At 42.7% G+C, this 27607-nt stretch overlaps 1 protein-coding gene across 2 annotated transcripts in view; it reads left to right on the forward strand.

Moving 5' to 3' along the window:
- The window catches only part of stt3b (STT3 oligosaccharyltransferase complex catalytic subunit B), a 132984-nt gene that overhangs the window by 61448 nt on the left and 43929 nt on the right, over window positions 1-27607 (forward strand). For both annotated transcript variants that reach the window (XM_068001202.1, XM_068001210.1), the window contains exons 3-5: window positions 14331-14618; window positions 23346-23411; window positions 24827-24926. In XM_068001202.1, the coding sequence (XP_067857303.1) occupies window positions 14331-14618; window positions 23346-23411; window positions 24827-24926 (454 nt within the window). The remainder of the gene's footprint in view (window positions 1-14330; window positions 14619-23345; window positions 23412-24826; window positions 24927-27607) is intronic.

The following is a 27607-nucleotide window of genomic DNA, read 5'->3' on the forward strand; positions in this document are numbered from 1 at the left end:
CCCAAGCCTGGATGTTGTCCAGGTCTTGCTGCATGTGGGCTCGGACTGCTTCGTTATTTGAGGGGTTGCAAGTGGAACTGAACACTTTGCAATCATCAGCGAACATCCCAATTTCTGACCTTATGATGGAAGGAAGGTCATTGATGAAGCAACTGAAGATGGTTGGGCCTAGGACACTGCCTGAGGAATGCTCTGGGGCAGAGATGATTGGCCTCCAACAACCGCTACCATCTTCCTTTGTGCTAGGTATGACTGCAGCCACTGGAGAGTTTTCCCCCTGATTCCCATTGACTTCAATTTTACTAGGGCTCCTTGGTGCCACACTCTGTCAAATGCTGCCTTGATGTCAAGGGCAGTCACTCTCACCTCACCTCTGGAATTCAGCTCTTTTGTCCATGTTTGGACCAAGGCTGTAATGAGGTCTGGAGCCGATTGGTCCTGACGGAACCCAAACTGAGCATTGGTGAGCAGGTTATTGGTGAGTAAGTGCCGCTTGATAGCACTGTCGATGACACCTTCCATCACTTTGCTGACGATTGAGAGCGGACTGATGGGGCGGTAATTGGCCGAATTGGATTTGTCCTGCTTTTTGTGGACAGGACGTACCTGGGCAATTTTCCACATTGTCGGTTAGATGCCAGTGTTGTAGCTGTACTGGAACAGCTTGGCTCGAGGTGTGGCTAGTTCTGGAGCACAAGTCTTCAGCACTACAGCTGGGATGTTGTTGGGCCCATAGCCTTTGCTGTATCCAGTGCACTTGGCCGTTTCTCGATATCACGTGGTCAGGTGGTGGGCAGAAAAGTGGCAAATGGAATTCAATCCTGGGCAGTATGAGGTAATGCATTTGGGAAGAGCAAACAAGGCAAGGGAGTAGACAATAAATGCGAGGATACTGAGAGGTGTAGAGGAACAAAGAGACCTTGGAGTGCATGTCCACAGATCCCTGAAGGTAGCAGGACAGGTAGATAAGGTGGTTAAAAAGGCATAACGGGATACTTTCCTTTATTAGCCGAAGCATAGAATATAATAGCAGGGAGGTTATGCTAGAACTGTATAAAACATTGGTTCGGCCACAGCTTGAGTACTGCATTCAGTTTTGGCCACCGCATTACAGGAAAGATGTGATTGCACTAGAGAGGGTACAGAGGAGATTTACAAGGATTTTGCCAGGGCTGGAGAATTTTAGCTCTGAGGAAAGATTGGATAGGGTGGGGTTGTTTTCTTTGGAACAAAGGAGGCTGAGGGGAGATTTAATTGAAGTATTTAAAATTATGACGGGACTAGATAGAGTGGATAGGGAGGACCTATTTCTCGTAGCCGAGGGGTCAGTGACCAGGAGGCATAGATTTAAAGTAATTGATAGAAGGATTAGAGGGGAGCTGAGGAGAATTTTTCTTTCACCCAGAGGGCGGTGGGGGTCTGGAACTCATTGCCTGAAAGGGTGGTAGAGGCAGAAACCCTCAATTCATTTAAAAAGTACTTGGATTTGCACATGAAGTGCTGTAACCTACAGGGCTATGGACATTATTCATTTGTAAAGACATCCACCACATTAGTGGATCAATATACAACCTAGTGTAGCACTAAGACATATAGACCAATGGGTCCCAGGTTTGAATCCTAAGCGAAGCTAGCTGATTACTACTTTGGGGAATAGTTGGATGCTACATTGGCCTCAGCCCTGGTGGGTTAAGAGAAAAAATCAGCAAGGGTTTCTCGCATCTGATCACTATCCCTTCTGGAAAGTGTGCATGTATAAGGTCAGATTTGTAGGGCTCGATATTACCAGGGCTGTGCGTTCGCGGCGGGGGGGCACGCGCCCGGTGAAATCAGTCTGCCCCGCGCGCGATTGCAGCCTAATTGGATCCACTTACCTGTTCTTCCGGGTTCCCCGCAGCTGATCTACGCGTCGGGTGGACTGCGCATGCACAGTAAGGTCTGTCAGCTGGAGGAGCTCTATTTAAAGGGGCAGTTCTCCACTGACATGCTGCAACAAATAGGAAACATTACAGCATGGCGCAGCCCAGGGGGAAGGCTGCTCCCAGTTTAATGATGCCTCACTCCAGGTATCATTAGATGGGGTGAGGAGGAGGGGGAGGACAGATCTCCCCCCCCCCCCCCCCCCCCCAGCGGGCGGGAGGAAGCGGCCTGCCTCTGCCACCAGGAAGGCCTGGCCCTAGGTGGCAGAGGAGGTCACCTGCACCACCAACATATCGCCCATCTGCATACAGTGCAGTAGGTCAGCCAAAGTGAGTACACTTACTCATTCCCCTACACTCCGCGTCTGCCACATCACCGCCCCCACCCCACATCTCCTTCTGCACTGCCAACACTGCTGTCACATCACCCCTCACACCCACTCAAACCTCATCCTCATCTTACCTGCACCTACTCACCTCGCCAGTACTCACCCCGCCACTACCACTCAACCCAATCCTCATACAATCTCATGGCTCTATCTCATACTCACCCTCTCATGCATCTCTTTCACAGTCAGCCTCACTCAACCTGCCACTACCTGTGCTGCAGCCACAGGGCATGCATCACATATGTGCAGTAGGAAGCGTAAGGCAAACGTGTTGTGAGCAAGAAGGGGATGCACAAGGGTGGTTGAGGGTTTGTCATGGTTTTTACTTATATTTAATTTCTGATCAACTCACATCACATATTATATTGGCACCACTACTGCCACATCTTTGCGAATCTTGTCTGGTTTGTGCAATAATGCCCTTTCCTGAGGATCACAATGAAGACCCACACCTGATGCCACCCATTGTGTCACTGCAGAGTGGGTGTAGGTGTAATTGCAGGGCTCTTTTGTGCAGACGACTGAGAGATGTCGGCGATGTCCCCGGTGGCACCCTGGAAGGATGCGGAGGAGAAGTTGTTGAGGGCAGTGGTGACGTTGACAGCGACAGGTAAGAAGATGGTGCTTGGGCCAGCCAGGAGCAGCTCGGCATGAAAGAGGCTGCAGATGTTCACGACTACATGTCGAGTGACTCTCAGCCTCCGTTTGCACTGCTGCTCAGAGAGGTCCAGGAAGCTGAGCCTCGGTCTGTGGACCCTGTGGCGAGGGTAGTGCCCCCTGCGACGCATCTCTCTCTGCGGTTGCCCTCCCTCCTGCTGTGCAGGTGGATGTGTCACAGCACTGTGTTGTGGAGCTCCACGTGTCAGAGGTGAACGGCTTGGCCGGCAAGGCTGGTGATGCTGTTCGCCATCCGAGGAGGTCATGACTGCAGCTACGGCGGCCCCCATCCGGAAGATGTACATCTGAGGGGGTCCGCAAGGTAGGTACATGTCTCTGGACCCCGGAGTAAGTGTGCAAGTTGGTGCATTTGATTGTCAGGAGGAGGGTGGTGGAGGCCAAACTTTGTCCCAAGTGACAGAGCGGCCTCCTGCAATGAGTGAGGGTCTTTTTCCCCCCCCACCCCCCACCTGTCAAATGGACCTTTGCAGCTGCCACAGGCTGATGGCTGCAACACGTCCATTTCAACTGGGAGTGTTTCCCCCAGTATGGGAAATAGTCCCAGTTGTTTCTAAAATCCCACCTCTCCTGACACATTCCCTTAATCAGGTCTGTTAATGACCTGAAATAGCAATGTAAATAGTCTTAAGTGGCACCCCGCTGGCTTTAATTGCCTGCGGGAGTCCCACATGCGGGGGCTGCGCGCGCACGTCGGCGCGTCTGTGGGGAACCCGGAAGTGGGCGGGTTGGAGCCAGGCTCCCGACCCGCTCGGGATTCCCTGATTTTTGGAGCCCCCCCCTGCCAGGAACGCACCCGATAGCGGGTGCTAAAATGGAGGCCGTAATGTGAATTGGGTGAATAATCAGTTCTGTGGACTAATTAAATCTGTTTTAGCGCACACTGTAGTGTTCTGCTTCACATGCTGAAAAAGTACTGATTACCTCAATGACATAACTTGTATTTTCACTCCTCCCCCTTGGTTGTTTCTGGTCTGTGCACGTTATTTCTGGGATCTTGACACCGCCCCCCCCCCCCCCTCCCTCCCTCCCCACAAATGATATCTTTGCCATGTGTCCCAGGCGGTACACTCCACCCTCGAACTCTGGCTTACTGGCCCCTGCTCCCTCCGTTCTACCATTTGGTGGTCAATCCTTCATTCACTGTGCCCTTGTCCTCTAGAACCATTCTCCTTGCAAAGAGGATTAATTTAATTGTAGGAGATGGGGAGAGGATTTAAACTTGTACGGCTGACGGAGGGATAGGCAATGCAGACACAAAACTAAAAGTTGATGAGCTTTGAGACTCCCAAGGTCATAATTATAGATAAGAGGGAGTAGCAAAGGGGAAGAGTTAAATAACAAACCAGGTAATGCTAGAGAGGTTAGAAAGGGATAAAGATTTAAGCCATGAGCTAAGTTTTGTAGGGAAAAAATTGAGTAGACATATGCGTGCAAATTATAAAATTGCATATTGATTTTATTTCGTTTTGTCAGTACTTTGACATTTTACAGGTCGCACATATAGGCAATAGAGCTGAACTAAATTTTAATTAAAATGCAGGCGATTCCATTAAGTTCACAGTTTATACACCAAATCATGTGGACTGCTCTTGGAAAATTCCGTTAATTACAATTTGAAGCTATAATTACAACTATGTTTAAGTATATTAGTGTTCAGAGTGTTCATGTCCTGTTTCCTGTGTTTCAATGGGCCTGGCTGGAAAATATACATGACATTAAACAGTATGAAACTAGTTTAAAAGTGAAATAAATTTTATATTTGACAAATTTTCTCAATACTTGAACCATAACTTTTTGAGAGCAATTTGCGATCAAAAGATAAGTTTTATTTGTCTTTTGGGGTTGGGGAACAAAAAAGTATTTGGGGGGAAAAAATGATGGTTGCAAATTAGCTTCAATTGTAAACTCATGCCAACTGGGACTGGATTCAAACTGCCTACATTCAACTTAACAGCTTTGTAGTCAACAGAACGAAGGGTGTCTTTCCTTCCAGCTGTGTGGATTGGATTTGAACCCAGATGTGAAAGGACATGTAATCGTGTGCTATTCAGTGCCCCATCATTTCAAGTTTTGAAAATTAATCTAGTTTCAAATTTGGCCTCCTCACAGGAAATGCGAATCCCATGATTTGAATTATGTATTTTCTACTGAAGTCAAATTTTCAGTTCTATTTATGTAACATATTACAATAAAGACTGGTAACTCTGGCAAACTGAGGATTTGGTCACTATTGTGTCCATTTTGCCAAAGAACCTGCCAAGCATCTTAGGAGTATGGCTCAGTTGGTAGCACCCTTACCTCTGGATCAGAAAGTTGTGGGTTCAAGCCCCATACCAGGAGCTTGTACTGTGGGAGTGCTGCATTATCAGTGGAATGAGATGTTAAAAACAGAGATATTGTCTGCCTGTTCAGGTGAATGAGAGCAGGGAGTTCGCCTGGTGTCCTGGCCTTTCTCAACACTGGTCACCTATTCCTCTCGTTCTTTCTATTTTGGGATCTTGCTGTGTGTGAAATGGCTGCCAGGTTTGCTTACGCAGCAGTCTCTGCTCTAAAGTAAATATATATGAAGTGCTTTAAGAGGCAGTGCAGTGGTTATGTTACTGGACTAGTAATCCAGAGAACGTGATTTCAAATCCCACCATGGCAGTTTGAGAATTTGATTTCGGTTTTAAAAAATCTGGAAATTTAGAAAAAGCTAGTATCAATAAAAGTGTTGGATTATTGTAAAAGCACAACTAGTTCACCAATAGTCAAGGAAACCTTTTGTCCTTACCTGGTCTGTGACCTATATATGACTCCAGTCCCCCACTGATGTGGTTGACTCTTAACTACCCTCTGAATCGGCGTTTCAAAAAGACAGCCCACCACCAATAAAAAAAACATATAAATGAAAGTGTCAAGAATTGAAGCTAAAGTGTGAGAGGCTGGAGAGTGAGCAGTTGGAATTTCAGATGGGTGGAACATTGAGCAGAATTGAATAAAGCAGTAGTTAAGCACAAATGGAGCAAAGAACGCTTCAGAAAAATGGCAGTTGTGTGTGAACTCTTGAAGACTTATGCGAGAGAGGGATAGAAAAAATGGAGATTTATAAAGCACTGAAGAGATTGAGACCTTACCCATATAAGAGAGGGGAAGTTAGCAGGCAACCAGAAATTTGGAAAATACGAAAGGAATAGTAAAATACAAAAGGAGCAAGGAGATTATCTCTGTTTCAGAAACAAAGGAAGATCGAAGCTCACAAATGACCTAGCAGAAAAAGTAATTATAAAGACCCAAAAGAACAATAAATTGAATTATAAAAATAATTCACTCGAACAACAGCACACTGAACCAGAGGTTAAACAATATTGCTTATGGCTTTTCCCAGCTTCACCTTTGCCCTCAAATGATAATTAGCAGAATGTATATGTTCACCATTATGAAGCAATGCAATTCAGTTGTAAACTGCATTTTGTCCCCATTTATCAGCATGAAAATAATGTGAAGTAGGTAATTGAATTTGAATTTTCAAATAAATGCCAATAACTGTCAGTCCGCTTCCTGTGAAGCAGATGGTCCTGAGTGGAAATGCCTGCTTAATGCTGAGATTTTAATCCAAGTAACTCAGGTGCAGTACAGGAAACCATTATTTTTAACTGACATACCTAGGTGAAAGGCCATAGTAGAGGACATCCCTGAAGTTTAAAAAGTGAAAAAACAAGGAAATAATGATTGCGCACCTTGAGGTTTAAATTTCTAAACTTTAGGAGGAAGCAACAGCCTTTTAAAATGTATTTTAAACTGCCTTCTCACACTCCTTGTTCATAGTGCTCAGAGGAACATGTTCTAATTGATCTTATCAGGGAGTCATTTTGTTCAAAGCACTCCCTCTTTTTTGTAGAAGAAAATTATGGTTTTACCAGAAATTCCTTAAATATCAATTTTCTTGTCGATCTAAAGGCCCTTAGCCCATGTCTGCCTCCCTGCTAAATCACTAGCGAAATCAATTATGGGGAGTGTCCTGAGGCATCTCCTTTCAAACTGGCCTGAAAGCTGCACCCAGGTCACTGACCCCAGGAAACCAAAATAACAGGCTTGGAATGCAATTTTCCCAGTCTATGGCATGGATTACTGAAGTCACAAGGCTTTAGACTAGCTCTCTGCAGGGCGTTCTAAAGTCTCACCTGTGCAGTTTACAATGTAGTCACTCTTGAGCACATGGGGCAGCTCTCAATAATTGAGGGAACCGTAGCATCCTAGCAAAAAGAGACCTGACTCAATGGTCACCCAGTGGGATTTTTTTTTAAGAAAAAGGTGAGAACAATTTCTTTTAAAGAGGAGTACTTTGCAGAAAAACTGCTTCCCCCAAGACTTTCCTTCATCTTCAAGGAATCTGAGAATTTTAAGTCCTAGTGAAGAGGTTTCATTGTGTTACTAGGTGTTAGCATTGTGTTTTCCAATTCTACACTTGAGTGTTACTATTATCCCATGTACAAGGTTGCCTCTAAGGTCAAGAATGTCATCGGAGGCAATCCTGTAAACTTGAGGTACAGCAGTGCTGTTAGAAGCACAGGTCAATGCTGAAAGTTACTGTAAAGGTGCATCTGTAAAGGACCTGCTCACAGCACTGAACCATTCCAACCAGTCTCAAAGTTGATGCAACTTTCTTAGCTGCAAATCACCATTGCTGTAAAGTAGAGTTTGGGATCAAGGAACAACTGCGGAGGCACAAATCCTGCACATGCACAACTAGCATTTGCTGCCAAATCAGCCTGCATTGTATATGGGCCAGCTAACTGATAGTTCTGAGATGTAAAGTGGGCATAAAGAACTATCGTGCACACTTTATCAAATCGCTTTTTTGAATGAGGAGCTTGAAGTTTGCACATTAACAGCTGTCAACAGGAGTTGGCAATATATTATTCAGACATGGCACTATAATTGGCAGTAGAAAATTAAACCCTTGTACGTGGTTAATTGAATCTTGAGCTTCGTTCATATCCACCAGTTATTTTTATCTCTGATTTGTTTTTTAAGAATAAATGTTTTGGAATCAGTGCAGCTCAGGAGGCCGAGGCCCTGATTTTTGAGGTTTGATGGGGTCTTGCGTGTTGGTTGGGGTTGGCACCCCTTATGGCCAGTGGGTGGGTTGCTGGGTTGGGGAGTAGTTTGTGCTGAGTAGGTGTCTAAGAATGGGCCCTAGACTAGTTGATGCATTCTTCCCACAGGCACAGTGCAGTCAAGGTATGCAGTGACTTCATAAACTATGTACAAGAATAAGAACTCCCAATCAAACATGTGCATTGTGCACCTAATTATACAAAGGCCATATAAAATTTCTGTATAAATGAGTCCCTAATTATACAGTGGCCTCCTAAACCATGTGTATATATACATGTATGAATGAACATGTATGTAAAATAGCTTCATAAAATGCAAATGTAAGTTTTTGAGAACCCAATAAATAAGCTTAAGTAAAGAAAGTATTGTTCCTCCATTCACAAAATGCCTGAATGATAAAGCAACCAGCTCCCAGGCCTCTGCTGGTCTGAAGCTGACTGCTAAGAGAATAGGGACAGCCTAGTGTGACTCTCCCTTCAGTGTTTCCGTTCCTCCCGTGGGGTAGCACCTGGCTTCGATTCAGCATTTCCCCTCTAACTTTGCAGAGGATAGGGAGCTCTAATTTATGTGCTACTGTTGTGGTGCAGTGTGCTGGGCCTGCCTCATGCTGTACCCCTGTATCTGCTACTTAATAAAACTGTTTTTTCAAAATGGCAGCTGGGAACCAAGTCACATGCAGGAAGTCTTACCATTTTGTAACTTGCATTCAAAGTTCTGGTTGTGAATACGATGACTGCTAAACTGAAAGTTTAACAGCCTAATTTTGCATTTTCACATTCTCAGTACCAGTATCATGGTACAACAAATTGCAGGGCAATGCTGAAAATTTATTTTTTTAAAAATAGCTTATGTAGCCTACAAATTTTGCTTGTTGAAGTGTTACGGTCTTGCTTTTAAGGCGTTTAATTCTTTGTTATAGAGATTTTTATATCTTTCAAAGTGCAAATCTCTTTCATGAGATCTTAATGTATAGATTTTTTTTATATAAGTGTTACAAAATGGGATTTATAAAATATACAGGAGTGTATTTCTGTGTAAAAGGGTGAGGGAGATAGTTTGCTCTGGTATGTACCAGCATAAACACGTTTGGCCAGGGTAAAGTCTGCAGAAGGCTGACAGGGTGAGCCTGACACATATTTGCAAGACTGCTCTTTTGTGTCAATTCCAGATATGGCAGCAGCTTGTTCTGTCTGCTAGTCATACTGGAGTGCAGTGATGTGCTTCTTGTGTGTGGGGCAGTTGGAGTTGAACTGTATACAGGAGCTTTGGAATTGACGTAACCTCATTACATCTGTTGCCTTCAAAAAGTTATAATGAACCACTGCAGAATGAGAAGGACAAGGAATCTTGTTTAACTACTCCACCTCTTAAATTTTAGAGAGATTGCATTTTTTTTCGAGATGCATAAGGTTATCAGTGGTTGCAGCAGTCACAAGCAAGCATATTTTATGAACATATCTATTTTGTTTGTGAAGGATTCTCAAAGGACACAGTATTCTTAAAACTCTGTGATTCAAGTTAAGAATAAATGGGGGGTGGAGGGGAAGAAATAAGTGGTTTGCACTCAGGTTGTACCACATGTTAACTGGGTCAGTGCCATTGTCAATGATGACAATGCCTTTCCCCAAAATGTGTTGGGCTCCTGAAAGTGGGCAATTTAAACTTTCCCTGATTCAAGTAACTCCACAAATAAGTAATTCTGTTAAATTACTGCTAACTTGTCTTTTTTTTTAATAAAGTTGCATTTCTGTGCTTGTTTTAGTGTCTCATTTTGTTTCCTTCTTGTTCTGCGTTATGGATTTCTGGTCTTAATGAGTTTTTTTTGACATTTGCCTTGCCTCACTTGTTTCTTTATTTCTTCGTGCCTGTCTGCCCTTATTTATCTTGCATTTCTGTCATCTGTATTTTCTCTCCTGACATCCAAATACTCTTCCCAATAGTCCCACTGCCCGTACAGAACAGTTTCCTCCCGTAGCTAATTTATTTCTGCCTCTGGAATGTTCTATTTTCCTGAAGTTCAACCTGACAATTTGGCCTTGCAAACCAAAATGGCCAAGTATTTGCTAATGTCAGTCGGCTAATACTGCTAGCTAGGTTACAATCAAATCAGACCCTGCTGTGGAGTGCATTGCTTGCCTGTAGATTCAGAGACTTTAGAATGAATATTATTTAAAATTATCATCCTTCTGGTCAAATCCCTCCATGGCCTCGCCCCTCCCTATCTCTAACTTTTTTTTTATTCGTTCATGGGATATAGGTGTCGCTGGCAAGGCCAGAATTTATTGCCCATCCCTAATTGCCCTTGAGAAGATGGTGGTGAGCCGCTGCAGTCCGTGTGGTGAAGGTTCTCCCACAGTGCTGTTAGGTAGGGAGTTCCAAGATTTTGACCCAGCGACGATGAAGGAACGGCAATATATTTCCAATTGTAAACAATTTTACAACACCAAGTTATAGTCCAGCAATTTTATTTTAAATTCACAAGCTTTCGGAGATTTTCTCCTTCCTCAGGCAAATGTTTCAAGAGCTCCTTGAAGCCTACGCATTTATACATATAGAACAATACATGGTGTTTACAGACTGCCCCTGCAACTGCCCGTTGCCAAGGCAATCACCGTGTTCAGACAGAGAGGTGTCACCTGCAGAACCCCCGAATACACATTCAACAAAAAAACAAACAGGGAAAAAAAACAGAGAAAAAAAAACACAGAGAGGCAGAAACATCCGGAAGGCAGAGAGAGCCAGCAAATGACCCATTATATTAAAAACAGATAACATTTGTTCGCTGGTGGGGTAACGTGTAGCGTGACATGAACCCAAGATCCCGGTTGAGGCCGTCCTCATGGGTGCGGAACTTGGCTATCAATTTCTGCTCGACGATTTTGCGTTGTCGTGTGTCTCGAAGGCCGCCTTGGAGTACGCTTACCCGAAGGTCGGTGGATGAATGTCCATGACTGCTGAAGTGTTCCCCGACTGGGAGGGAACCCTCCTGTTTGGCGATTGTTGCGCGGTGTCCGTTCATCCGTTGTCGCAGCGTCTGCATGGTCTCGCCAATGTACCATGCTCTGGGGCATCCTTTCCTGCAACGTATGAGGTAGACAACGTTGGCCGAGTCACAGGAGTATGAACCATGCACCTGGTGGGTGGTGTCCTCTTGTGTGATGGTGGTATCTGTGTCGATGATCTGGCATGTCTTGCAGAGGTTACCGTGGCAGGGTTGTGTGGCGTCGTGGACGCTGTTCTCTTGAAAGCTAGGTAGTTTGCTGCGAACGATGGTCTGTTTGAGGTTGGGTGGCTGTTTAAAGGCGAGTAGTGGAGGTGTGGGGATGGCCATAGCGAGGTGTTTGTCCTCATTGATGACATGTTGAAGGCTGCGGAGAACATGGCGTAGTTTCTCCGCTCCGGGGAAGTACTGGACGACAAAGGGTACTCTGTTGGTTGCGTCCCGTGTTAGTCTCCTGAGGAGGTCTATGCGATTTTTTGCTGTGGCCCGTCGGAACTGTCGATCGATGAGTCGAGCGTCATATCCCGTTCTTACTAGGGCGTCTTTCAGCGTCTGTAGGTGTCCATCGCGTTCCTCCTCGTCTGAGCAGACCCTGTGTATTCGCAGGGCCTGTCCATAGGGGATGGCCTCTTTGACGTGGTTAGGGTGGAAGCTGGAAAAGTGGAGCATCGTGAGGTTGTCCGTGGGCTTGCGGTAGAGTGAGGTGCTGAGGTGCCCGTCTTTGATGGAGATTCGTGTGTCCAAGAAAGAAACTGATTCTGAGGAGTAGTCCATGGTGAGCTTGATGGTGGGATGGAACTTGTTGATGTTATCGTGTAGTCTCTTTAGTGATTCCTTGCCGTGGGTCCATAGAAAGAAAATGTCGTCGATGTATCTGGTGTATAGTGTTGGTTGGAGGTCTTGTGCAGTGAAGAAGTCCTGCTCGAACTTGTGCATGAAAATGTTGGCGTATTGGGGTGCGAATTTGGTCCCCATGGCTGTTCCGTGTGTTTGGGTAAAGAACTGGTTATCGAAGGTGAAGACATTGTGATCCAGGATGAAGCGGATGAGTTGTAGGATGGCTTCCGGAGATTGGCTGTTGTTGGTGTTGAGTATTGATGCTGTCGCAGCGATGCCGTCATCGTGGGGGATACTGGTGTATAGTGCCGAGACGTCCATCGTGGTGAGAAGTGTTCCTGGTTCAACTGGTCCGTGGGTACTGAGTTTTTGTAGGAAGTCTGTAGTGTCACGACAGAAGCTGGGGGTCCCCTGTACGATGGGTTTCAGGATGCCCTCGATGTATCCAGAGAGGTTCTCACACAGGGTTCCGTTGCCTGATACGATGGGACGTCCGGGTGTGTTGGCTTTGTGTATCTTTGGGAGGCAGTAGAAGTCTCCCACGCGGGGATTACGTGGGATGAGAATGCGTAGGATGCTTTGAAGGTCTGGATCGAAGGTCTTGATCAGTTTGTTGAGCTGGTGGGTGTGTTCTTTGGTCGGATCTGCGGGTAACCGTCTGTAGTGTTCCTGGTTGTCCAGTTGTCGGTATGCTTCTTTGCAATAGTCTGTTCTGTTCTGTATGACTATGGCTCCTCCTTTGTCCGCTGGTTTGATGACGATGTTGCGGTTGGTCTTGAGAGCGTTGATGGCGTTGCGTTGTGCTCGGGTGACATTCTGGACTGTCTTCTGAGTGCGGCTGATGAATCTGGCATTGACGCATTTCCTGACAGCTTGAGCATACATGTCCAGCTGAGGGCAGCGACCCTCCGGAGGAGTCCAGTTTGACTCTTTCCTCTTCGGTTGCTGTACCGCGGATCCCTCTGTCTGCTGTTCCGGATCGTCGATTGTCTCATTGGGTTCGCTGCTGAAATCTTGGGGTTTGTGGTAGAATTCCCGGAGCCTCATTCTCCTGATGAATTCCTCTGTGTCCGCCGCGAGACTAGTGGGGTCCATTTTGGTAGTGGGGCAGAAATTGAGCCCTCGGCTGAGAACTTCGATTTCGTCTGGTTGAAGGGTGTGGTCGGATAAATTGACAATAGACTTCCCTGTGGTAGACTTCCCTATTTCCAAGTCGGGATGGTGTGTGACTTGGAGGGAAACGTGCAGGTGGTGTTGTTCCCATGTGCCTGCTGCCCTTGTCCTTCGAGCTGGTAGAGGTCGCGGGTTTGGGAGGTGCTATCGAAGAAGCTTTGGCGAGTTGCTGCAGTGCATCCTGTGGATGGTACACAGTGCGCCACTGGCGCACTGAATGAATGTTTAGGGTGGTGAATGGGGTGCTAATCAAGCAGGCTGCTTTGTCCTGGATGGTGTTGAGCTTCTTGAATGTTGTTGGAGCTGCACTCATCCTGGCAAGTGGAGAGTATTCCATCACATTCCTGACTTGTGCCTTGTAGATGGTGGAAAGGCTTTGGGGAGTCAGGAGGTGAGTCATTCGCTGCAGAATACCCAGCCTCTAACCTGCTCTTGTAGCCACAGTATTTATATGGCTGGTCCAGTTAAGTTTCTGGTCAATGGTGACCCCCAGGATGTTGATGGTGGGGGATTCGTGATGGTAATGCCGTTGAATGTCATGGGGAGGTGGTTGGACTCTCTCTTGTTGGAGATGGTCATTGCCTGGCATTTGTCTGGTGCGAATGTTACTTGTCACTTATCAGCCCAAGCCTGGATGTTGTCCAGGTCTTGCTGCATGTGGGCACGGACTGCTTCGTTATCTGAGGGGTTGCAAATGGAACTGAACACCGTGCAATCATCAGCGAACATCCCCATGTCTGACCTTATGATGGAGGGAAGGTCATTCATGAAGCATTTCAGCCCTACCACCCTTGGAGGTCTCTGCACTCCTTCAGTTCTGGCCACTTGTGCATCCCCTATTTCCTTCGCCCCACTGTTGGTGACCGTGCCTTCGACTGCCTAGGCAAGCTCTGGAATTCCCTCCCTAAACCCCTCCGCCCCTCCTGCTTTTAGTTGCTCCTTAAAACTTACCTCTTTAACTCACCTGTCCTAATCTCATGTGGCTCGGTGTCAAATTTTGTCTGATAACGTTCCTGTGAAGTGCCTTGGGACATTTTATAACGTGTTTGAGTCTGAATCCGTAAAGACAAAATGTCTTTAGGAGTTGTGCTGTGAAATTAAAAAAATAAGTTATGTGGCTTACTCTTACATGTTTGAATACAGTAAATAAAATTAAAGTGCATAGGTAAGAGATGTTTAGTTAACTTAAAATACCTCCACATACTTAACAAATTTATCTTGCTTTCCCTGCAGGTGTATCCTGGTTTGATGGTCACAGCAGGCTGTATACACTGGATTTTGAATACGCTTCATATAACAGTCCACATCCGGGATGTCTGTGTCTTTCTAGCGCCTGTGTTCAGTGGTCTCACATCAATATCAACCTATCTCCTCACTAGGGAGCTGTGGAACCAGGGAGCAGGACTACTTGCTGCCTGCTTTATCGCCATAGTGCCAGGCTATATATCTCGATCTGTAGCAGGCTCGTTTGACAATGAAGGAATCGCTATTTTTGCATTACAGTTTACATATTACTTGTGGGTAAGTCATCTTTGTAATGTTGAAATCTGGAGAGCGATTTTCAGGGAAGATCAATTTAAGCAAGTTTCTCTTTTTTTAGGTGGGTGGGGGAGTTGAAACCATCGTTTAAAATGGAACCAGCCATCTAAAAGTTGGGACTGTTATTTAAAAAACATTTTCCCAGTTGGCACCAAAATTGCATTGTGAAGTATCGTGGAAAGCACTTGTACTTTCAAAGTTGCAACTCAAACATTTAGATTAATGGCATACTACATGTGGGCTCAGATTAATTCTATACGATTAGTTTTTATTATTACTCTAATGTGTTCAAGGCTACCATGGTAATTATGTTTAATTTAAAATTTGAATATCTGTATTTTATATTTTTCGGATCAAGAACTGTGCAACTGTTTTGATGGTTGGAAAGTTGTATTGCTCAGTTTTGCCTTTTGTAGCTGGGAGTGATAAAGATGATTAAGAAAATTTCTGATTCCTAAAGGTGCAAACTCTCGAAGGGAGTTTGATAACGCCCAGGTGCAGGATACCATGCAGAATGGCCAACACTTCAGAGTCCTAGCCATCTGTACACCAATTTTTGCATTTTTCCATACATGTTTTGTCCAAGTATTAAGGGCCATTTTGTTTGCAACAGTTTAATGAGACTTGAGCTGGTTGGCAATATGTTTTTAAAAAAACCATGATCATTTCTTAGCCATTAAATGCAGAGCACAGTGAATCGGATGCACTGACCTCTGCTCATTAGTTGAAATATATATTAAAATGGGCCATAAAACCTTGGCCCCACAATTTCATTACATAAAATAAAGGCTTTTAAAGGCACATGTTCACCCTACAGCATCAACAGAACAAAACGTGGGTATTTCTGATGAAGTAATTCCAATGGATTCGCCTAGTACTATGTCATAAGGTGGGGGCTTCATCTCCTTTCTCTTGCTCCTTCCAAAAAAAAGTCAACTCTACAGCTGTTTGCTTTTTGGATTACTACTGAGCAGTGACTGATTGTCACAATCATGGTGATGGATTTCTGTTAAAAAACTGCATGAGAAATAAACCCGTGTTTTCAGTCACTGCACCCTGTTTTCCGGGACTCTACAATGTGCTGTTTAGCCCGTGGGAAATGTTGAATGGGCAGTAATGTGATCCGATTTTAACACAGCACCAGGCAACCCTGCTAATATGAATTCAGTCCCCCCTACATTCTCCGAAATGCAGTACCACAGTATCCTGTTATGAATGAATTAATCCATCTTTGGAGCATTAGGCAATTAATACACTTTTTTTTTAAAACTTCAAGGAAAACGGTTTATTTTATTTTCAGATATTTTCCCCCCAGCAGCTGAAATAGAAATTTGGAAGATTGTTTGTAATTTGGAACTGCCAAAAAGGCTGAAGAGTTGTCTCTCAAAGGACCAGGAAAACAACATAGTAGCCCAAACAATATCACAACTGTGATCAAATAATAATCATTTCAAACATTAAGTAAAACCCGTGGCAAGAGACAGAGAGCAGGAAAAACCTATTTCCACAAACGGTTGTGAGGCTGTGAAATGTTAATGCAATTACTGATTGAAACAGACACCATGTTAACATTTAAGAATAGATTACACAGGTGCTTGTGGAATCGAGAGGTGTGGTGTTAAAGGGGTAGAGCTGGGTGTCTACTGCGTACTTAATAGATCTGACACTATGTTAATGTTTCTAAGGATCAATATGTAGACAATGAAAAGAAGGGGGGCACAAAGAAATCCCTACCGCTTCTGTTTTGAAACGTTTGCTACGCTCATCAGTCTTGTCAGCCTTGGCACAGTGGTAGCACTCTTGCCTCTGAGTCAGACGGTCATGGGTTAAAACCCCATTCCAGAGAATACAGCACATAATTTAGGCTGACACTTCAGTGCAACACTCTTGGATAAGATGTTAAACTAAGGCCCAATTGGCTATGCCCCAGGTGCATATAAAAGAACCATGGCGTTATTCAAAGAGGAGCAAGCAAAGTGTTCTAGCCAACATTTCTCCCTTAAACCACACCACAAAAAATGGATTAATTAAAAAACAGATTAATTGGTCATTTATCTCATTGCTGTTTGTGTAATCTTGATGTGTGTAAATTGGCTGCCACGTTTCCCTACGTTACAATAGTACTTCATTGGCTGTGAAGCGCTTTAGGATGTCTTGAGGTCGTGAAAGGTGCTATCTATTTTTACTGGAATGACTCAAGTCAAAAGACTTGATTGCATATTTTTCTCTCCGAAAGTGATAGTCAAATCACTGAGTTGCCTATAGGATTTTTGAGTACAGTGCAACGTGTCCTTTTTCCTCCCAAATGTTACATTTTTATCAATCATACTATCATGGAGTGTGACAGCAGCTATATTTGACAGCAGTTTGATTAATGGGTTAAGTAATCAACTTTCAGCCAGAGGAATGGTCAAAAACAGTCAGTAATTTATAACTGCTGACCAGTCCTGCTGTCATAAAGACAATGTAAAAATGTATTGGGAAAGGTAAGGACAGTTACTTGAAAGTAATTCCACCAAATACTTGTTTACCCAGTGAAGTTACATTGAAAATGGTGTTAATTCCACACGGGTACAAAGTACAAGCTGCACAAAAGGTTCCATCCTGGAAGCATAAGCAACAGGAGTGGTGAATGTTGTGCTCATGAGTAAGTGTATGACACTTTGGCATGTAGTTTTTGGAAGAGTTCTACATTTGAAAGAGCTATGCCATAGGTCTTTTGAAGCATGAAGGACTACTTTATGTGGGCACGCTGCTAGACAATCAAGTTGATTTTAGGTCAAAGCTCAATTTGTCTATTTGCATCAAATAAATGCAGTTTTTGCAGCATTGATTTGAGCTTTCAGTGAAGACCTGGTTGGATCTGTTATGCATTTTTAATACATGCTGCATGAAGACTTTACTGGTGAAACATACAATAATGATGGCATAATCTATAATCCTTCATTGTCCTGTCGCCTTGCCTTAATGTCATGAGGCATGTTTGCAGTTGGCATTTGTGCTCAGTGTTGCTTTTGATACAGAAACAAACCAACAGCAACAGCTTGCATTTATGTAGCACCTCTAACAGAAAAACATTCCAAAGGTGCTTAAAACTAAAATCTGAATAAAAGTATTCCGCAAAGTTTGCTAAGTATAAATATTAACTTACTTCCAGATAAATATTGGTGAATAAATTTGTAATCTTTCAGTTTAAAAAAAAACCTACTAATTCTAGAAAACTGAAACAAAAAACAGAAACATAGTCTGTCAGCATCTGGAAAGATAGGCCTTCATCTGAAATGTTAACAGACCTGTGTATTTCCAGCATTTCTATTTTTTATTTCAGTCATCCAGTTCATTCTTTCTTGTCAATGGCATAGACAACACTGGCTTTCACATCACTTGTGGGGAAAAAAATGGAATAAAAGAAATTTCCTGTGAACTTTATAGGTATAAACCACAAAAAAGTTCCCCAGAGTGGCAGCTACAGTGGCCATATTGCCTGGAGGGAGGGGGAAGAAATTGCATACTGCCAATACTGCTTAGTGTTCCAGTGCACCTGGAGCTCCTCTTGAAAGCAATGCAAGTTGGTAATTTACCACTACCAACACCAGTGACAGACCAGTACACTGCAGGACTTCACCCAGTATTATATAGTATTGCATAGATGGACAAGATCAAATACTTTTTTATAAGTATTTTTCAGTTTTAGTGGGCAGTGTACAAAGATTTTGCTACCCCCCTGCACTTTTCTGAAATCTTATTAAGACTATAATGCTGTACATATGGCTGATCTCCACGTTCTTCACATGATGTCATCTGACCCTTGTGATGAGATTAATTACTTGTCACCACCAGCCTTAGGTTCTGTAATTCTCACAAACTGATGTAATTGTCTAGTTTTCACATAGGGTAAACTCCATATACGAGTGCAAGTTTTCATCAACAGCCATGCACACAGTGCAAGGATATGTTGCTATGTACGGGAGACATTTTGTTCAAGTTGGTTTTTGTGTTGTGTTGGTATATTGGATGAATATATTCAATTATATTTCAAACCTCTAAGATGAGACAAATGGTGCTCCTGATTTTCATTTTTAATGGATTATGACTGGTGTTTTAAGGAGGTATCAAAATTACATCAGGCTTATGATTAGAACAAATTTCCAGTCACTACTCTTAAACTTTAAAAGCCACTATTTCTATCCTTTACCCTCTACTACTAGTTTTGTACCTTGTCATGTGCAAAATGCCCTGACTAGAAAGGTCAGAGACTAGTTCTCAGGCCTCTGGCTGTGTACCCAAGCTTGTAAGAGGTGTGCAAAAGTGGCCCAGTTTGATGCATGTTCAACTTTTTTATCACTTTGGTATAGGAAGTCTAGTAAAATATGATGTTCTACTGCTCTGGAAAAAGATTGATTTAACTTTTTTTTAAAAAAGAACCAAGATGCATAACAGTAAATTTGAATGCAATAAGACAAAAATTAGCCTCATTTAGTTATTTATTTTTGAACAGAATTTAAACAATTTGGAGGAATAAAATGTTCTTTCCCAAACTTCATAGAATTTCTCTCAAATTCAATATCCTCCACACAGTGTTAGCCAGGCCACAATCATATTCTGGGCAAACCAGTGATAAATGACAGCCACTTGTGATGCAGCCTGCTCTGTATATAGCTCTCTTAAATGTTTACTCCATTGTAAACAAGGCTATCCTCATTCACAACTTCAGCTTAAATAAATCTGTTGATATCCTGCGCCTGACTGAAAACTGGCTCACAAATGGTGATTCATTCCCCCTCATCCAAGCTGCTCCATCTGGCTACACATTCCACGTTCAAATCACGTCACGCGTTTGGCTCTCATTGCTAGGTCCCATCTTGGCCTGTCCTCTTACTCCTCTGGTTCTTTTTCTTGAGTACCTCACTCCCCTCCATCATTCCCACCTATCCTTAAAAGATTTCACTGTCTATCAGTGTCCACTGTAATTTCCTTGTCGGGGGTCACCTCCCTATTTTCCTCCTATGGCTTTTGCACTGAACTGCGATATATCGGTGATTACACTTTTACCTAAATTCCCTTTGCCTCCTCCCCTCAGTCGTCTCTTCCCTCCTGTATTCACTCAACCTAATCTTGCAGGTCAACTCTCAAACTCTCACAACAGCACACACAAGCCTCTCAACCTCTGAAGGTTTGATGATTGATGAGACAATCGCTGATTATTTCATTGTGTCTCTCACTCTGTACAACTCCTTGCCCACCTCCAAATGCACTACCCTCTTACTCCACCCCAGGAAAAAGCATCCCTCGCCTCCCTTCTCTCCTTACCCGCCCCAAAGCCCACACCACTCTCACCCACTAACTCCCACTCCACTGACCCTCCACCTGCTATGACGCCACTCCCTCTGTCGACCCATTCAGCAGCTCATTTAGTTCTTCCTTGATGCTGTCATCCTCACCAAGTCATTCAGTCTCCCAGCTGTGCCATTCCCCTATTACGTTGCCACACTCACACCCTCAAGTCTAAAGGCTCCAGAGTCATGCGCACTAGCAAATAATTTCTCTGGTTGTCCACTGAGAGATCTGATTTGACCATCAATAATTCATAGTCTCCATGGCCAAATCCTCTTCCTGTTGCATGATCACATGGACGTGCAGGTCAATTTCAGACACTCCTTCTCAACAAACAACTGTGACCTCTGATCCCTTTTACCTACTCCATCCCTCATTAAATCCAATGCCAAGTATGAAGAACTCAAAGATTGAGACTGCCCATATTGCTGCTTCCTCCTCCTCCTCCAGCCCCTTAACTTCCCTCTTGCTCCAGTCATAGGCTATCTTTCCTCTGCCCCCAAGCCCTTAGCAATCTTGTGTTCTTGGAGATGCATGCACCTCCTGCTTTCTTAATTCCCTCCCTGCCCAACTTCAGACCACTCTGCTATCTTTCCTTATATTGTCCAAGGTGTCTACATTTGCAGGAGGACCCAAATTGTGTGCAGTAGCCGACGATGCTAACTCATGTGCAATAATCCAAAGCGACCTGCACAGCCTAGGTCAATGGGCAGAGACGGTGGAAGATGGATAAGGACCTTTAACGTTACTTTATTACCGATTTTAAAAACCCAGGTTTTTTTTGGAGGGGCGGGGGTTTCGGTTTTTATTTTTAGTATCAAAAACCAGGAGAAATTTGAGGGGGAAATGAGCGCCTAAAGGAGTGGGTAAAGTTAGAGAAAATCAGTTTATATTCTGAACATCACTAAACTTTTTTTTTTAAAAAGCAAGAGACTAACTAGGCACAGTTACAGTAAATGACACCCACAATTATGTACTCGGTTCACAGGCACCACTTAATGGGCCTCAAGGGCAGTTCCCGAAGTAATCTAAGTTTGCAGAATCACAAAATACTGTTGAGCTATTTTAGCAGTAAAACACACCCATGGTATTTGTGAATGGACTGTGAGATTCAAAATCTTGATGCTAAATTGTATGTTTAAAGTAAAAATCATAGCATTGTGAAGCACAAATATTTTGAGTAACAAATATGAAATAGTGGATGCTAAAATTAAAGTTTGTAGTATATGCAGTGAACAATCCTTGTATGCATGTATATATTTTGTTAATAAAATCGGTGTAATTGTTATCAAGCTTCTGCACCGTAAGTCCTACCATTATGGATGCAATGTGCACGCATATCTGAATTGGATTTGTTGATAATTACATACATAGAATCAACAAGTCTATGCTGATGTTAATCCTCTACACGCTAAATGCCTCTTCCCACCCTTCCCCCATAACCCTCTATTCCCTTCTCCCTCATGTATGAGTGCTTCAATCACTCCATGTGACAGTGAGTTCTACATTGTCACCATTCTCTGTGTAGCGAACACAATTGGAAATTTTATGGGGTGGGGAGGGCCTCAGTCAGGAGCAAATCAGTATTTAAAGGCATCACCAAAGAAAATTCAGGAATTTTACAGTGAAAACTGATTTTAAAGGTCCCTACAGATAGAATTCAATAAAGATCGGAGTAATGTCATGAATTACGGTAGGAGAGGTGAGAATGTTGTGTACACATTAAATGATGATGAGATAACAGTGCAGGAAAGAGGTCTGTGGGTTTTGGTGGACAGGTCATTAGAACAGTTCAGTATTTGTAGGTGATCAAGGAAGTAAATAAAATGTTGGGATCGATAGGAGTATGACTGGTAAGTTTAAAAAAGATGAAGTTTTATCTGGCCTAGGTGAGGCTTCATCTGGAGTACTGTTTGGTTTTGACTTCCATATGACAGAAAAGGTGTAGAATTATAGCCCAGAGGAGGGAATGGGCTGATTCCTGAACTTAAAGTGCTCTTATGAGGAAGGATTATCTATCCTGGGCCTTCACTGGAGAAGAGGAAGGTGAGGGTAGGGGGTTTAATAGAGGTTTTTACGATCTCCATGGGTATGGAGAATTTAGATCCAGGAAAGTTCTTTACCGGGGTAAGGATTCAAGGACTGTGGTTTAGAGTTAGGGGTGTGGAAGAAAACAAGAACTTTTTTTTAAAGTAACTATTCTACAGTTCTGTCTGGTTACTAGAAAAATGTCTAAATTTCCTGTTTTCCTCTACATCCTTATTTCTAAATCTTAGTCCTTAATCCCTGCCCTGGTAAAGAACTTTCTTGGATTAAAATTCTCCATACTTATGAAGAGGTAGTTTCCAGACACAGACCAAGTTTGCTATGAACCAAATTCTCTTTTTGTAAGGTGTCTTGGGGCATTGTTAAAGATGTTAAAAAATGCAAATTATTGAACGTATAGGTCTCAGTCAGGTATTTACCACCTTTTGGAGAAGATTGGAGAATGTGATGAGCATCCCATATAATTCCCAGTGCATTATACCAAAATTCAAGGATAATTTTTGGTCCTGTGATATGTAAAAAGGCACAGATTTTGGTTCATAGTAAACTTGGTCTGCTTATGGAAACTAACTCTCTCGAACAGGACAAAAGTCGGGAAAAAGCCCAAGCCATAAGTATACAGTGAGTGAATAGAATTAGCATATAGAGATTTTGAAAGCATAGTATCAAATTGATCACTTTCAATTTCTGGTCAATACAATAAAGCAATTTTTAAAAGGTCATTGAATTTTGAGATGCATCACCAGACCAGTAGAGTGCAAATTTCAGTGGTTATGCTAAGACTTCATAATTTTGGTTTGGACACAATCAGATCCTTCTCAAGATGAGTGCTAAATGAAGAAGCATGCATGCATGTTTATGCGTGAGATGAGGCAGAAGTGCAGGTGAGCTGAATTTTAATATCCAATGGTGTGATGTATGCTCTGATTGATGCACTGAGAGTGCTGATCGGACTATAGAAGTGCTACATTCTTCACACTTTCATACTCCAGGATAAGGCCGTTTGTAGCAATGTTGTTTGCTTTAGGGGCTAGTTTGAATTTTCCCAGTGATTCATATCTATACAGGTTCTGTGTGTTTTTAAAATGCTGGACTAACTGGTTTGTAAATCATAATATTTGCTTTTGGACTATGATCTTGAATCATTCAGGACTGTAGCAGTTTTGAACCAAAAATAAAAATGTATCTAGTTGATGGGTTGCTGCTTTCTAATGTTGAAAGGTGCACCATAATTCTACTGCAGGTACAAGTAGAAAATCTGTGCTAGAGCTTAATTTATAGTTGATGCTTTTTTTAAACTACAACTTATCTGTGCATTGTTCATTTCAGGTCAAATCTGTGAAAACTGGCTCTGTTTTCTGGACGATATGTTGCTGCTTGTCCTACTTTTACATGGTAAGGCAGATTGGATCCTGTTCCATTATTCCATAGCATTCTAACAACACTAAAAATAATTTGATGGATGGCGCTTCTATTGCTTGTATGGATGAAGCTGTACAAGTATTCAGTGTGCATCCTGCTTTGCCCACTTCCCAGAACCCCTTTCCCTTTTATTTTTTGTTGCAAAAATTCTGTTTGTAGAGATTTGAGGATACAATGATTGATTGTATAGTGATATCTCAAAACTGTCAAATCCTAATCCCACACTTGACTCACATTCACCATCTGCCTTCTGGTAGGTTGTCAGTATGCCAGTAATGGTCAAATTGCAGAGAGAGGGTAGGGTTGGTGCGCCGCTCATAATTTTTGATTTTATAGTTATGCCTGATTAAACCTGAAAGATGAATTTCAAAATTAAGTTTAAGCCTGGTAACCTCAAAGTAGGCTTATTGCAGTTCTGGCACATGAACGCAGCCACTTTCTAGTTATAGTACAGGAAGCACTTTGCTTTTTCTCCTTACCGACTGGCAGCATTGACCTACACAACTATATCTCACACATAGCTGCACAAAATTTCATAGACTAGGGGAACTGATGAATGCAGCTAATGATGCACGTCAACTCCTTTTAGCATTATACCTGTGAAGACATTTGTAAGCATTTATTATGAGGTTTTTAATCTTTTCCCTTCCACAATTGCTTTGCTGATTAAACCCAATTTTTTTCGTTTTTAACCAAGGAAGCACATTTGCTAATAGCTGATTTCACCTGAGTCTTAAGCGAATCCAGGAAAAAATGAATTTCAAAATTCAGAAGGCCAATTCATTAATCATCCTCCCCTGCAAGGCAGGTCAACTGTGGAATGGCATTGATCAGTAACTCATCAGAATTATCCCATCTAATGACATGACATGATATGAATTCATGGGGAAACTACTTCATGGAATTAAGATAGGGATAGAAAAAAAAGCATTAAAGTCACTATTGGGATTTAAAAATGGCTCCCTGCTTCTAATTTGAGTAATAAATGTGGTAATGCTACATTGTCCCAATTTAAATGACCAGCTACAAATGTATTGATTATACAGTCTACTTGTAAGTGATGTGACTGTGTAGGTGGGTGGGTTATTCATTCTTCACTTTATCCAAATCCAAGATCTGTTGCTAAACTTAGGGGCTCTACCTACCAGCCAGCAGTTTGAGAGATGACAAAACCCTGCAAGATGAATTCAAGTGACAAGAAGTCAATGCTGAAACCATTAAATGACCAGACACAGCCATGTATTATACTTGGTTAATCTGCTGTGAAATGTTTATGGTTTCAGTACAGGTCTTGTGTGTCATGGGTATTGGCTTTTTCCATGCATTATAGCTTTACTTGTACTTCACGTCAACTTTTAGTTTGATTTATTTTTGCACATTGATTTCAGGTATCCGCATGGGGTGGTTACGTGTTCATCATCAACCTTATCCCACTACACGTGTTTGTATTGCTACTGATGCAGAGATTCAGCAGAAGGGTCTATATAGGTCAGTAAACTCTTAAGTTATTGCTTTCCAAAACAATTTCGCACATACTTGCATCTCAGATTAAGTCTTGGTGCAATCGTATTAGACGTATGCATATCACACTTTATTGGCACTAGTTGATCTCTTGTATCATTGTTCATGCTAGTCTGGGGTCTGGAGTGCATTTGTAATAATTGGCATGGTTATCTCATTCCAAGCGAGGGAGTCAGCTCATCTGGCTACAGTAGTTGAAAGTTAAAACCACTGGGCAATGTGAACTAGGGGTCTGTTGTCGTTTTCCTGCAGGTATCTATTAACTTTAAAACATGCAATCTCTGTTACTACCCAGAATGTTTCAAGAACACCCAAGCAGAACACATGTTAGCAGAGTAACTACTGCCTGTTAGGAGGCTAAACACCCTACTAGTCCACTTTACTACAGAGCTTGCCTGTTTAATAGCGCCGGGGTACAGCAAATTGGGATGGTTGCTGTTTTGAGGAAAAAAAATTCACTGATCTGATTCCCAATTAGAAAGCTATATCTGGCAGACATTTTTTGTTTGTCAAATCAGAAAATCCAGATGTATCTTCAAAGCACCAGATTGTTTGTTTTTAAGATGACAAAGTTTTGGCGTTTTCTGTAAATGCCAATTCTTGGCTTTGAAAGTCCCCTCCCCTCAGTTTGAGCGGAAGCTGGCAGCTTTAAGCTGCATTCTGGGAGATGTAGTCCACCAGAGTGATGTGCAGAGAGTGACTCTTGCATTCTGGTTGTAGTCAATGCCTAGCTAAACCTTCAAAGGCAACAATGCACGCTCCAGGAATTTAGCAGAACTGAAGCCTCAGGCCCCGGAGACACGGTCAGTGCAGTAGAGGAAAATGTCAAACAAAGAAAATACATGTCTATGGGTGAGTTAAGTTGTCTATTATGTTTGAAGTGCTATTTTTCACTACTGTATCTGGTTGCTGATAAACTAAGATGGTAGCTGAAAACACTTTCAAGAAGTGTTCTGAGCACTTAATTGCTTCACGTTTGCTATTTATTGGTGGTTTTTATGCTGTTTACTAGTGGCTGGTTTGCTGATTCTTCATTAGTGCTTTACTACTGGTTTTGTAATTGAGCCAATCAGTCATTCAGTTGACAGTGCTTTTTTGTGAATATGGTATTTGGACCAATTAAGTGCAAGTGTGACAGATACTTTGCATGTGTGATACTTTGAAGTGTGATGGACATTATCCCATGCTGTATGGATGTGTACTAGAAGCAAAACTTTCAACTGTATAGATGGTTGAATGGGCAGTATTGTGCATATGGGGGAACTAAACAACTTGCTGTCTGCTGTTTTAGTACTGTAGTATAAGGAGAATGTACTTTGGTCTTTCAGTAAATATTTGATTCATAATTTTGTCAATGGTTAGTTATAATGTACCAAAAATATAGTCTGCTTGCTGCTAAAGCCTGTAAATGTCTGTTCCCTCTGCCACCCCACCCCAAAATGAGGTTTTGATTTTATTATTTGGCATTGACTTGTAGTCATTCCCTCCCTGGTTCTGAATGTCCTCAAATAGTGAATGAGTGACGCGGGAAAGGAGCAAATAACCTGGTTAAGACTAGTAAAATGCTTTCCCCCCACACCAGCCCACTTGCCTGTGAATGATCATTTGGAATCTGCTGGGTGACATCATTCTATAAATCCAGCTAATGCGTGTAAGACACAGTTTGTAAATATCTTTCCAGGCAACCGTGCTCCCTCGCTAGTAGACATTTTAACACTTAGGAGAAGTTGCTGTCACTCTGATTTGCCAGAAGATGGCATTGCGAACTAGTCAGTGTGTGCTTGTGCATGACATTCAGATGCTGCATTAGATACAAATTTTCACTTTTTATATAAGGAATCTTTCATTAACCTTCAAATTCCCATGTAGCAGTGAGTTCAAAGTATGTCCAAAAATGAATGTAATGCAAAATTATAAATTCATTGGATAACATAGCATTACTACTTTCAAAAACCATTGACCTGTGAGATGGTCTGTAACGAATATTTTAATCTGAAATTAAGTAAACACAGCTGCTAGTGTAAAAATTGCATTAGTGGATAAGTAGAAGGGAATTGCAGGCAATTAAGAGGATGACTTGAGGGGCTGTGGGGAAAGAGCCGGGGGAATGGGACGAACTGGATTGCTCCTACAAAGAGCTGGCATGGGCTTGATAGGCCGAATGGCTGCCTCCTGTGCTGTAACCATTCAATGATTCTATGAAATCTTGTAGAGCTTGAGCAGAGTATTTGTCTACCCTATCACAGACATTCCCTTTTGTTCTTTCCTCCCCTCTCCTTTCTTTAACATCTTCCAGCTCTGACCTGAAAGGAATGTTGGCTTTTATTGCTAGGGGGATAGAATATAAAAACAAGGAGGTATTGCTGCAGTTATATAAGGTATTGGTGAGACCGCACCTGGAATACTGCATACAGTTTTGGTCTCCATACTTAAGAAAAGACATACTTGCTCTCGAGGCAGTACAAAGAAGGTTCACTCGGTTAATCCCGGGGATGAGGGGGCGGACATATGAGGAGAGGTTGAGTAGATTGGGACTCTACTCATTGGAGTTCAGAAGAATGAGAGGCGATCTTATTGAAACATATAAGATTGTGAAGGGTCTTGATCGGGTGGATGCAGTAAGGATGTTCCCAAAGATGGGTGAAACT

Source organism: Heptranchias perlo, chromosome 2 (assembly GCF_035084215.1).
Source record: "Heptranchias perlo isolate sHepPer1 chromosome 2, sHepPer1.hap1, whole genome shotgun sequence".
NCBI classification, from domain to species: Eukaryota; Metazoa; Chordata; class Chondrichthyes; order Hexanchiformes; family Hexanchidae; genus Heptranchias; species Heptranchias perlo.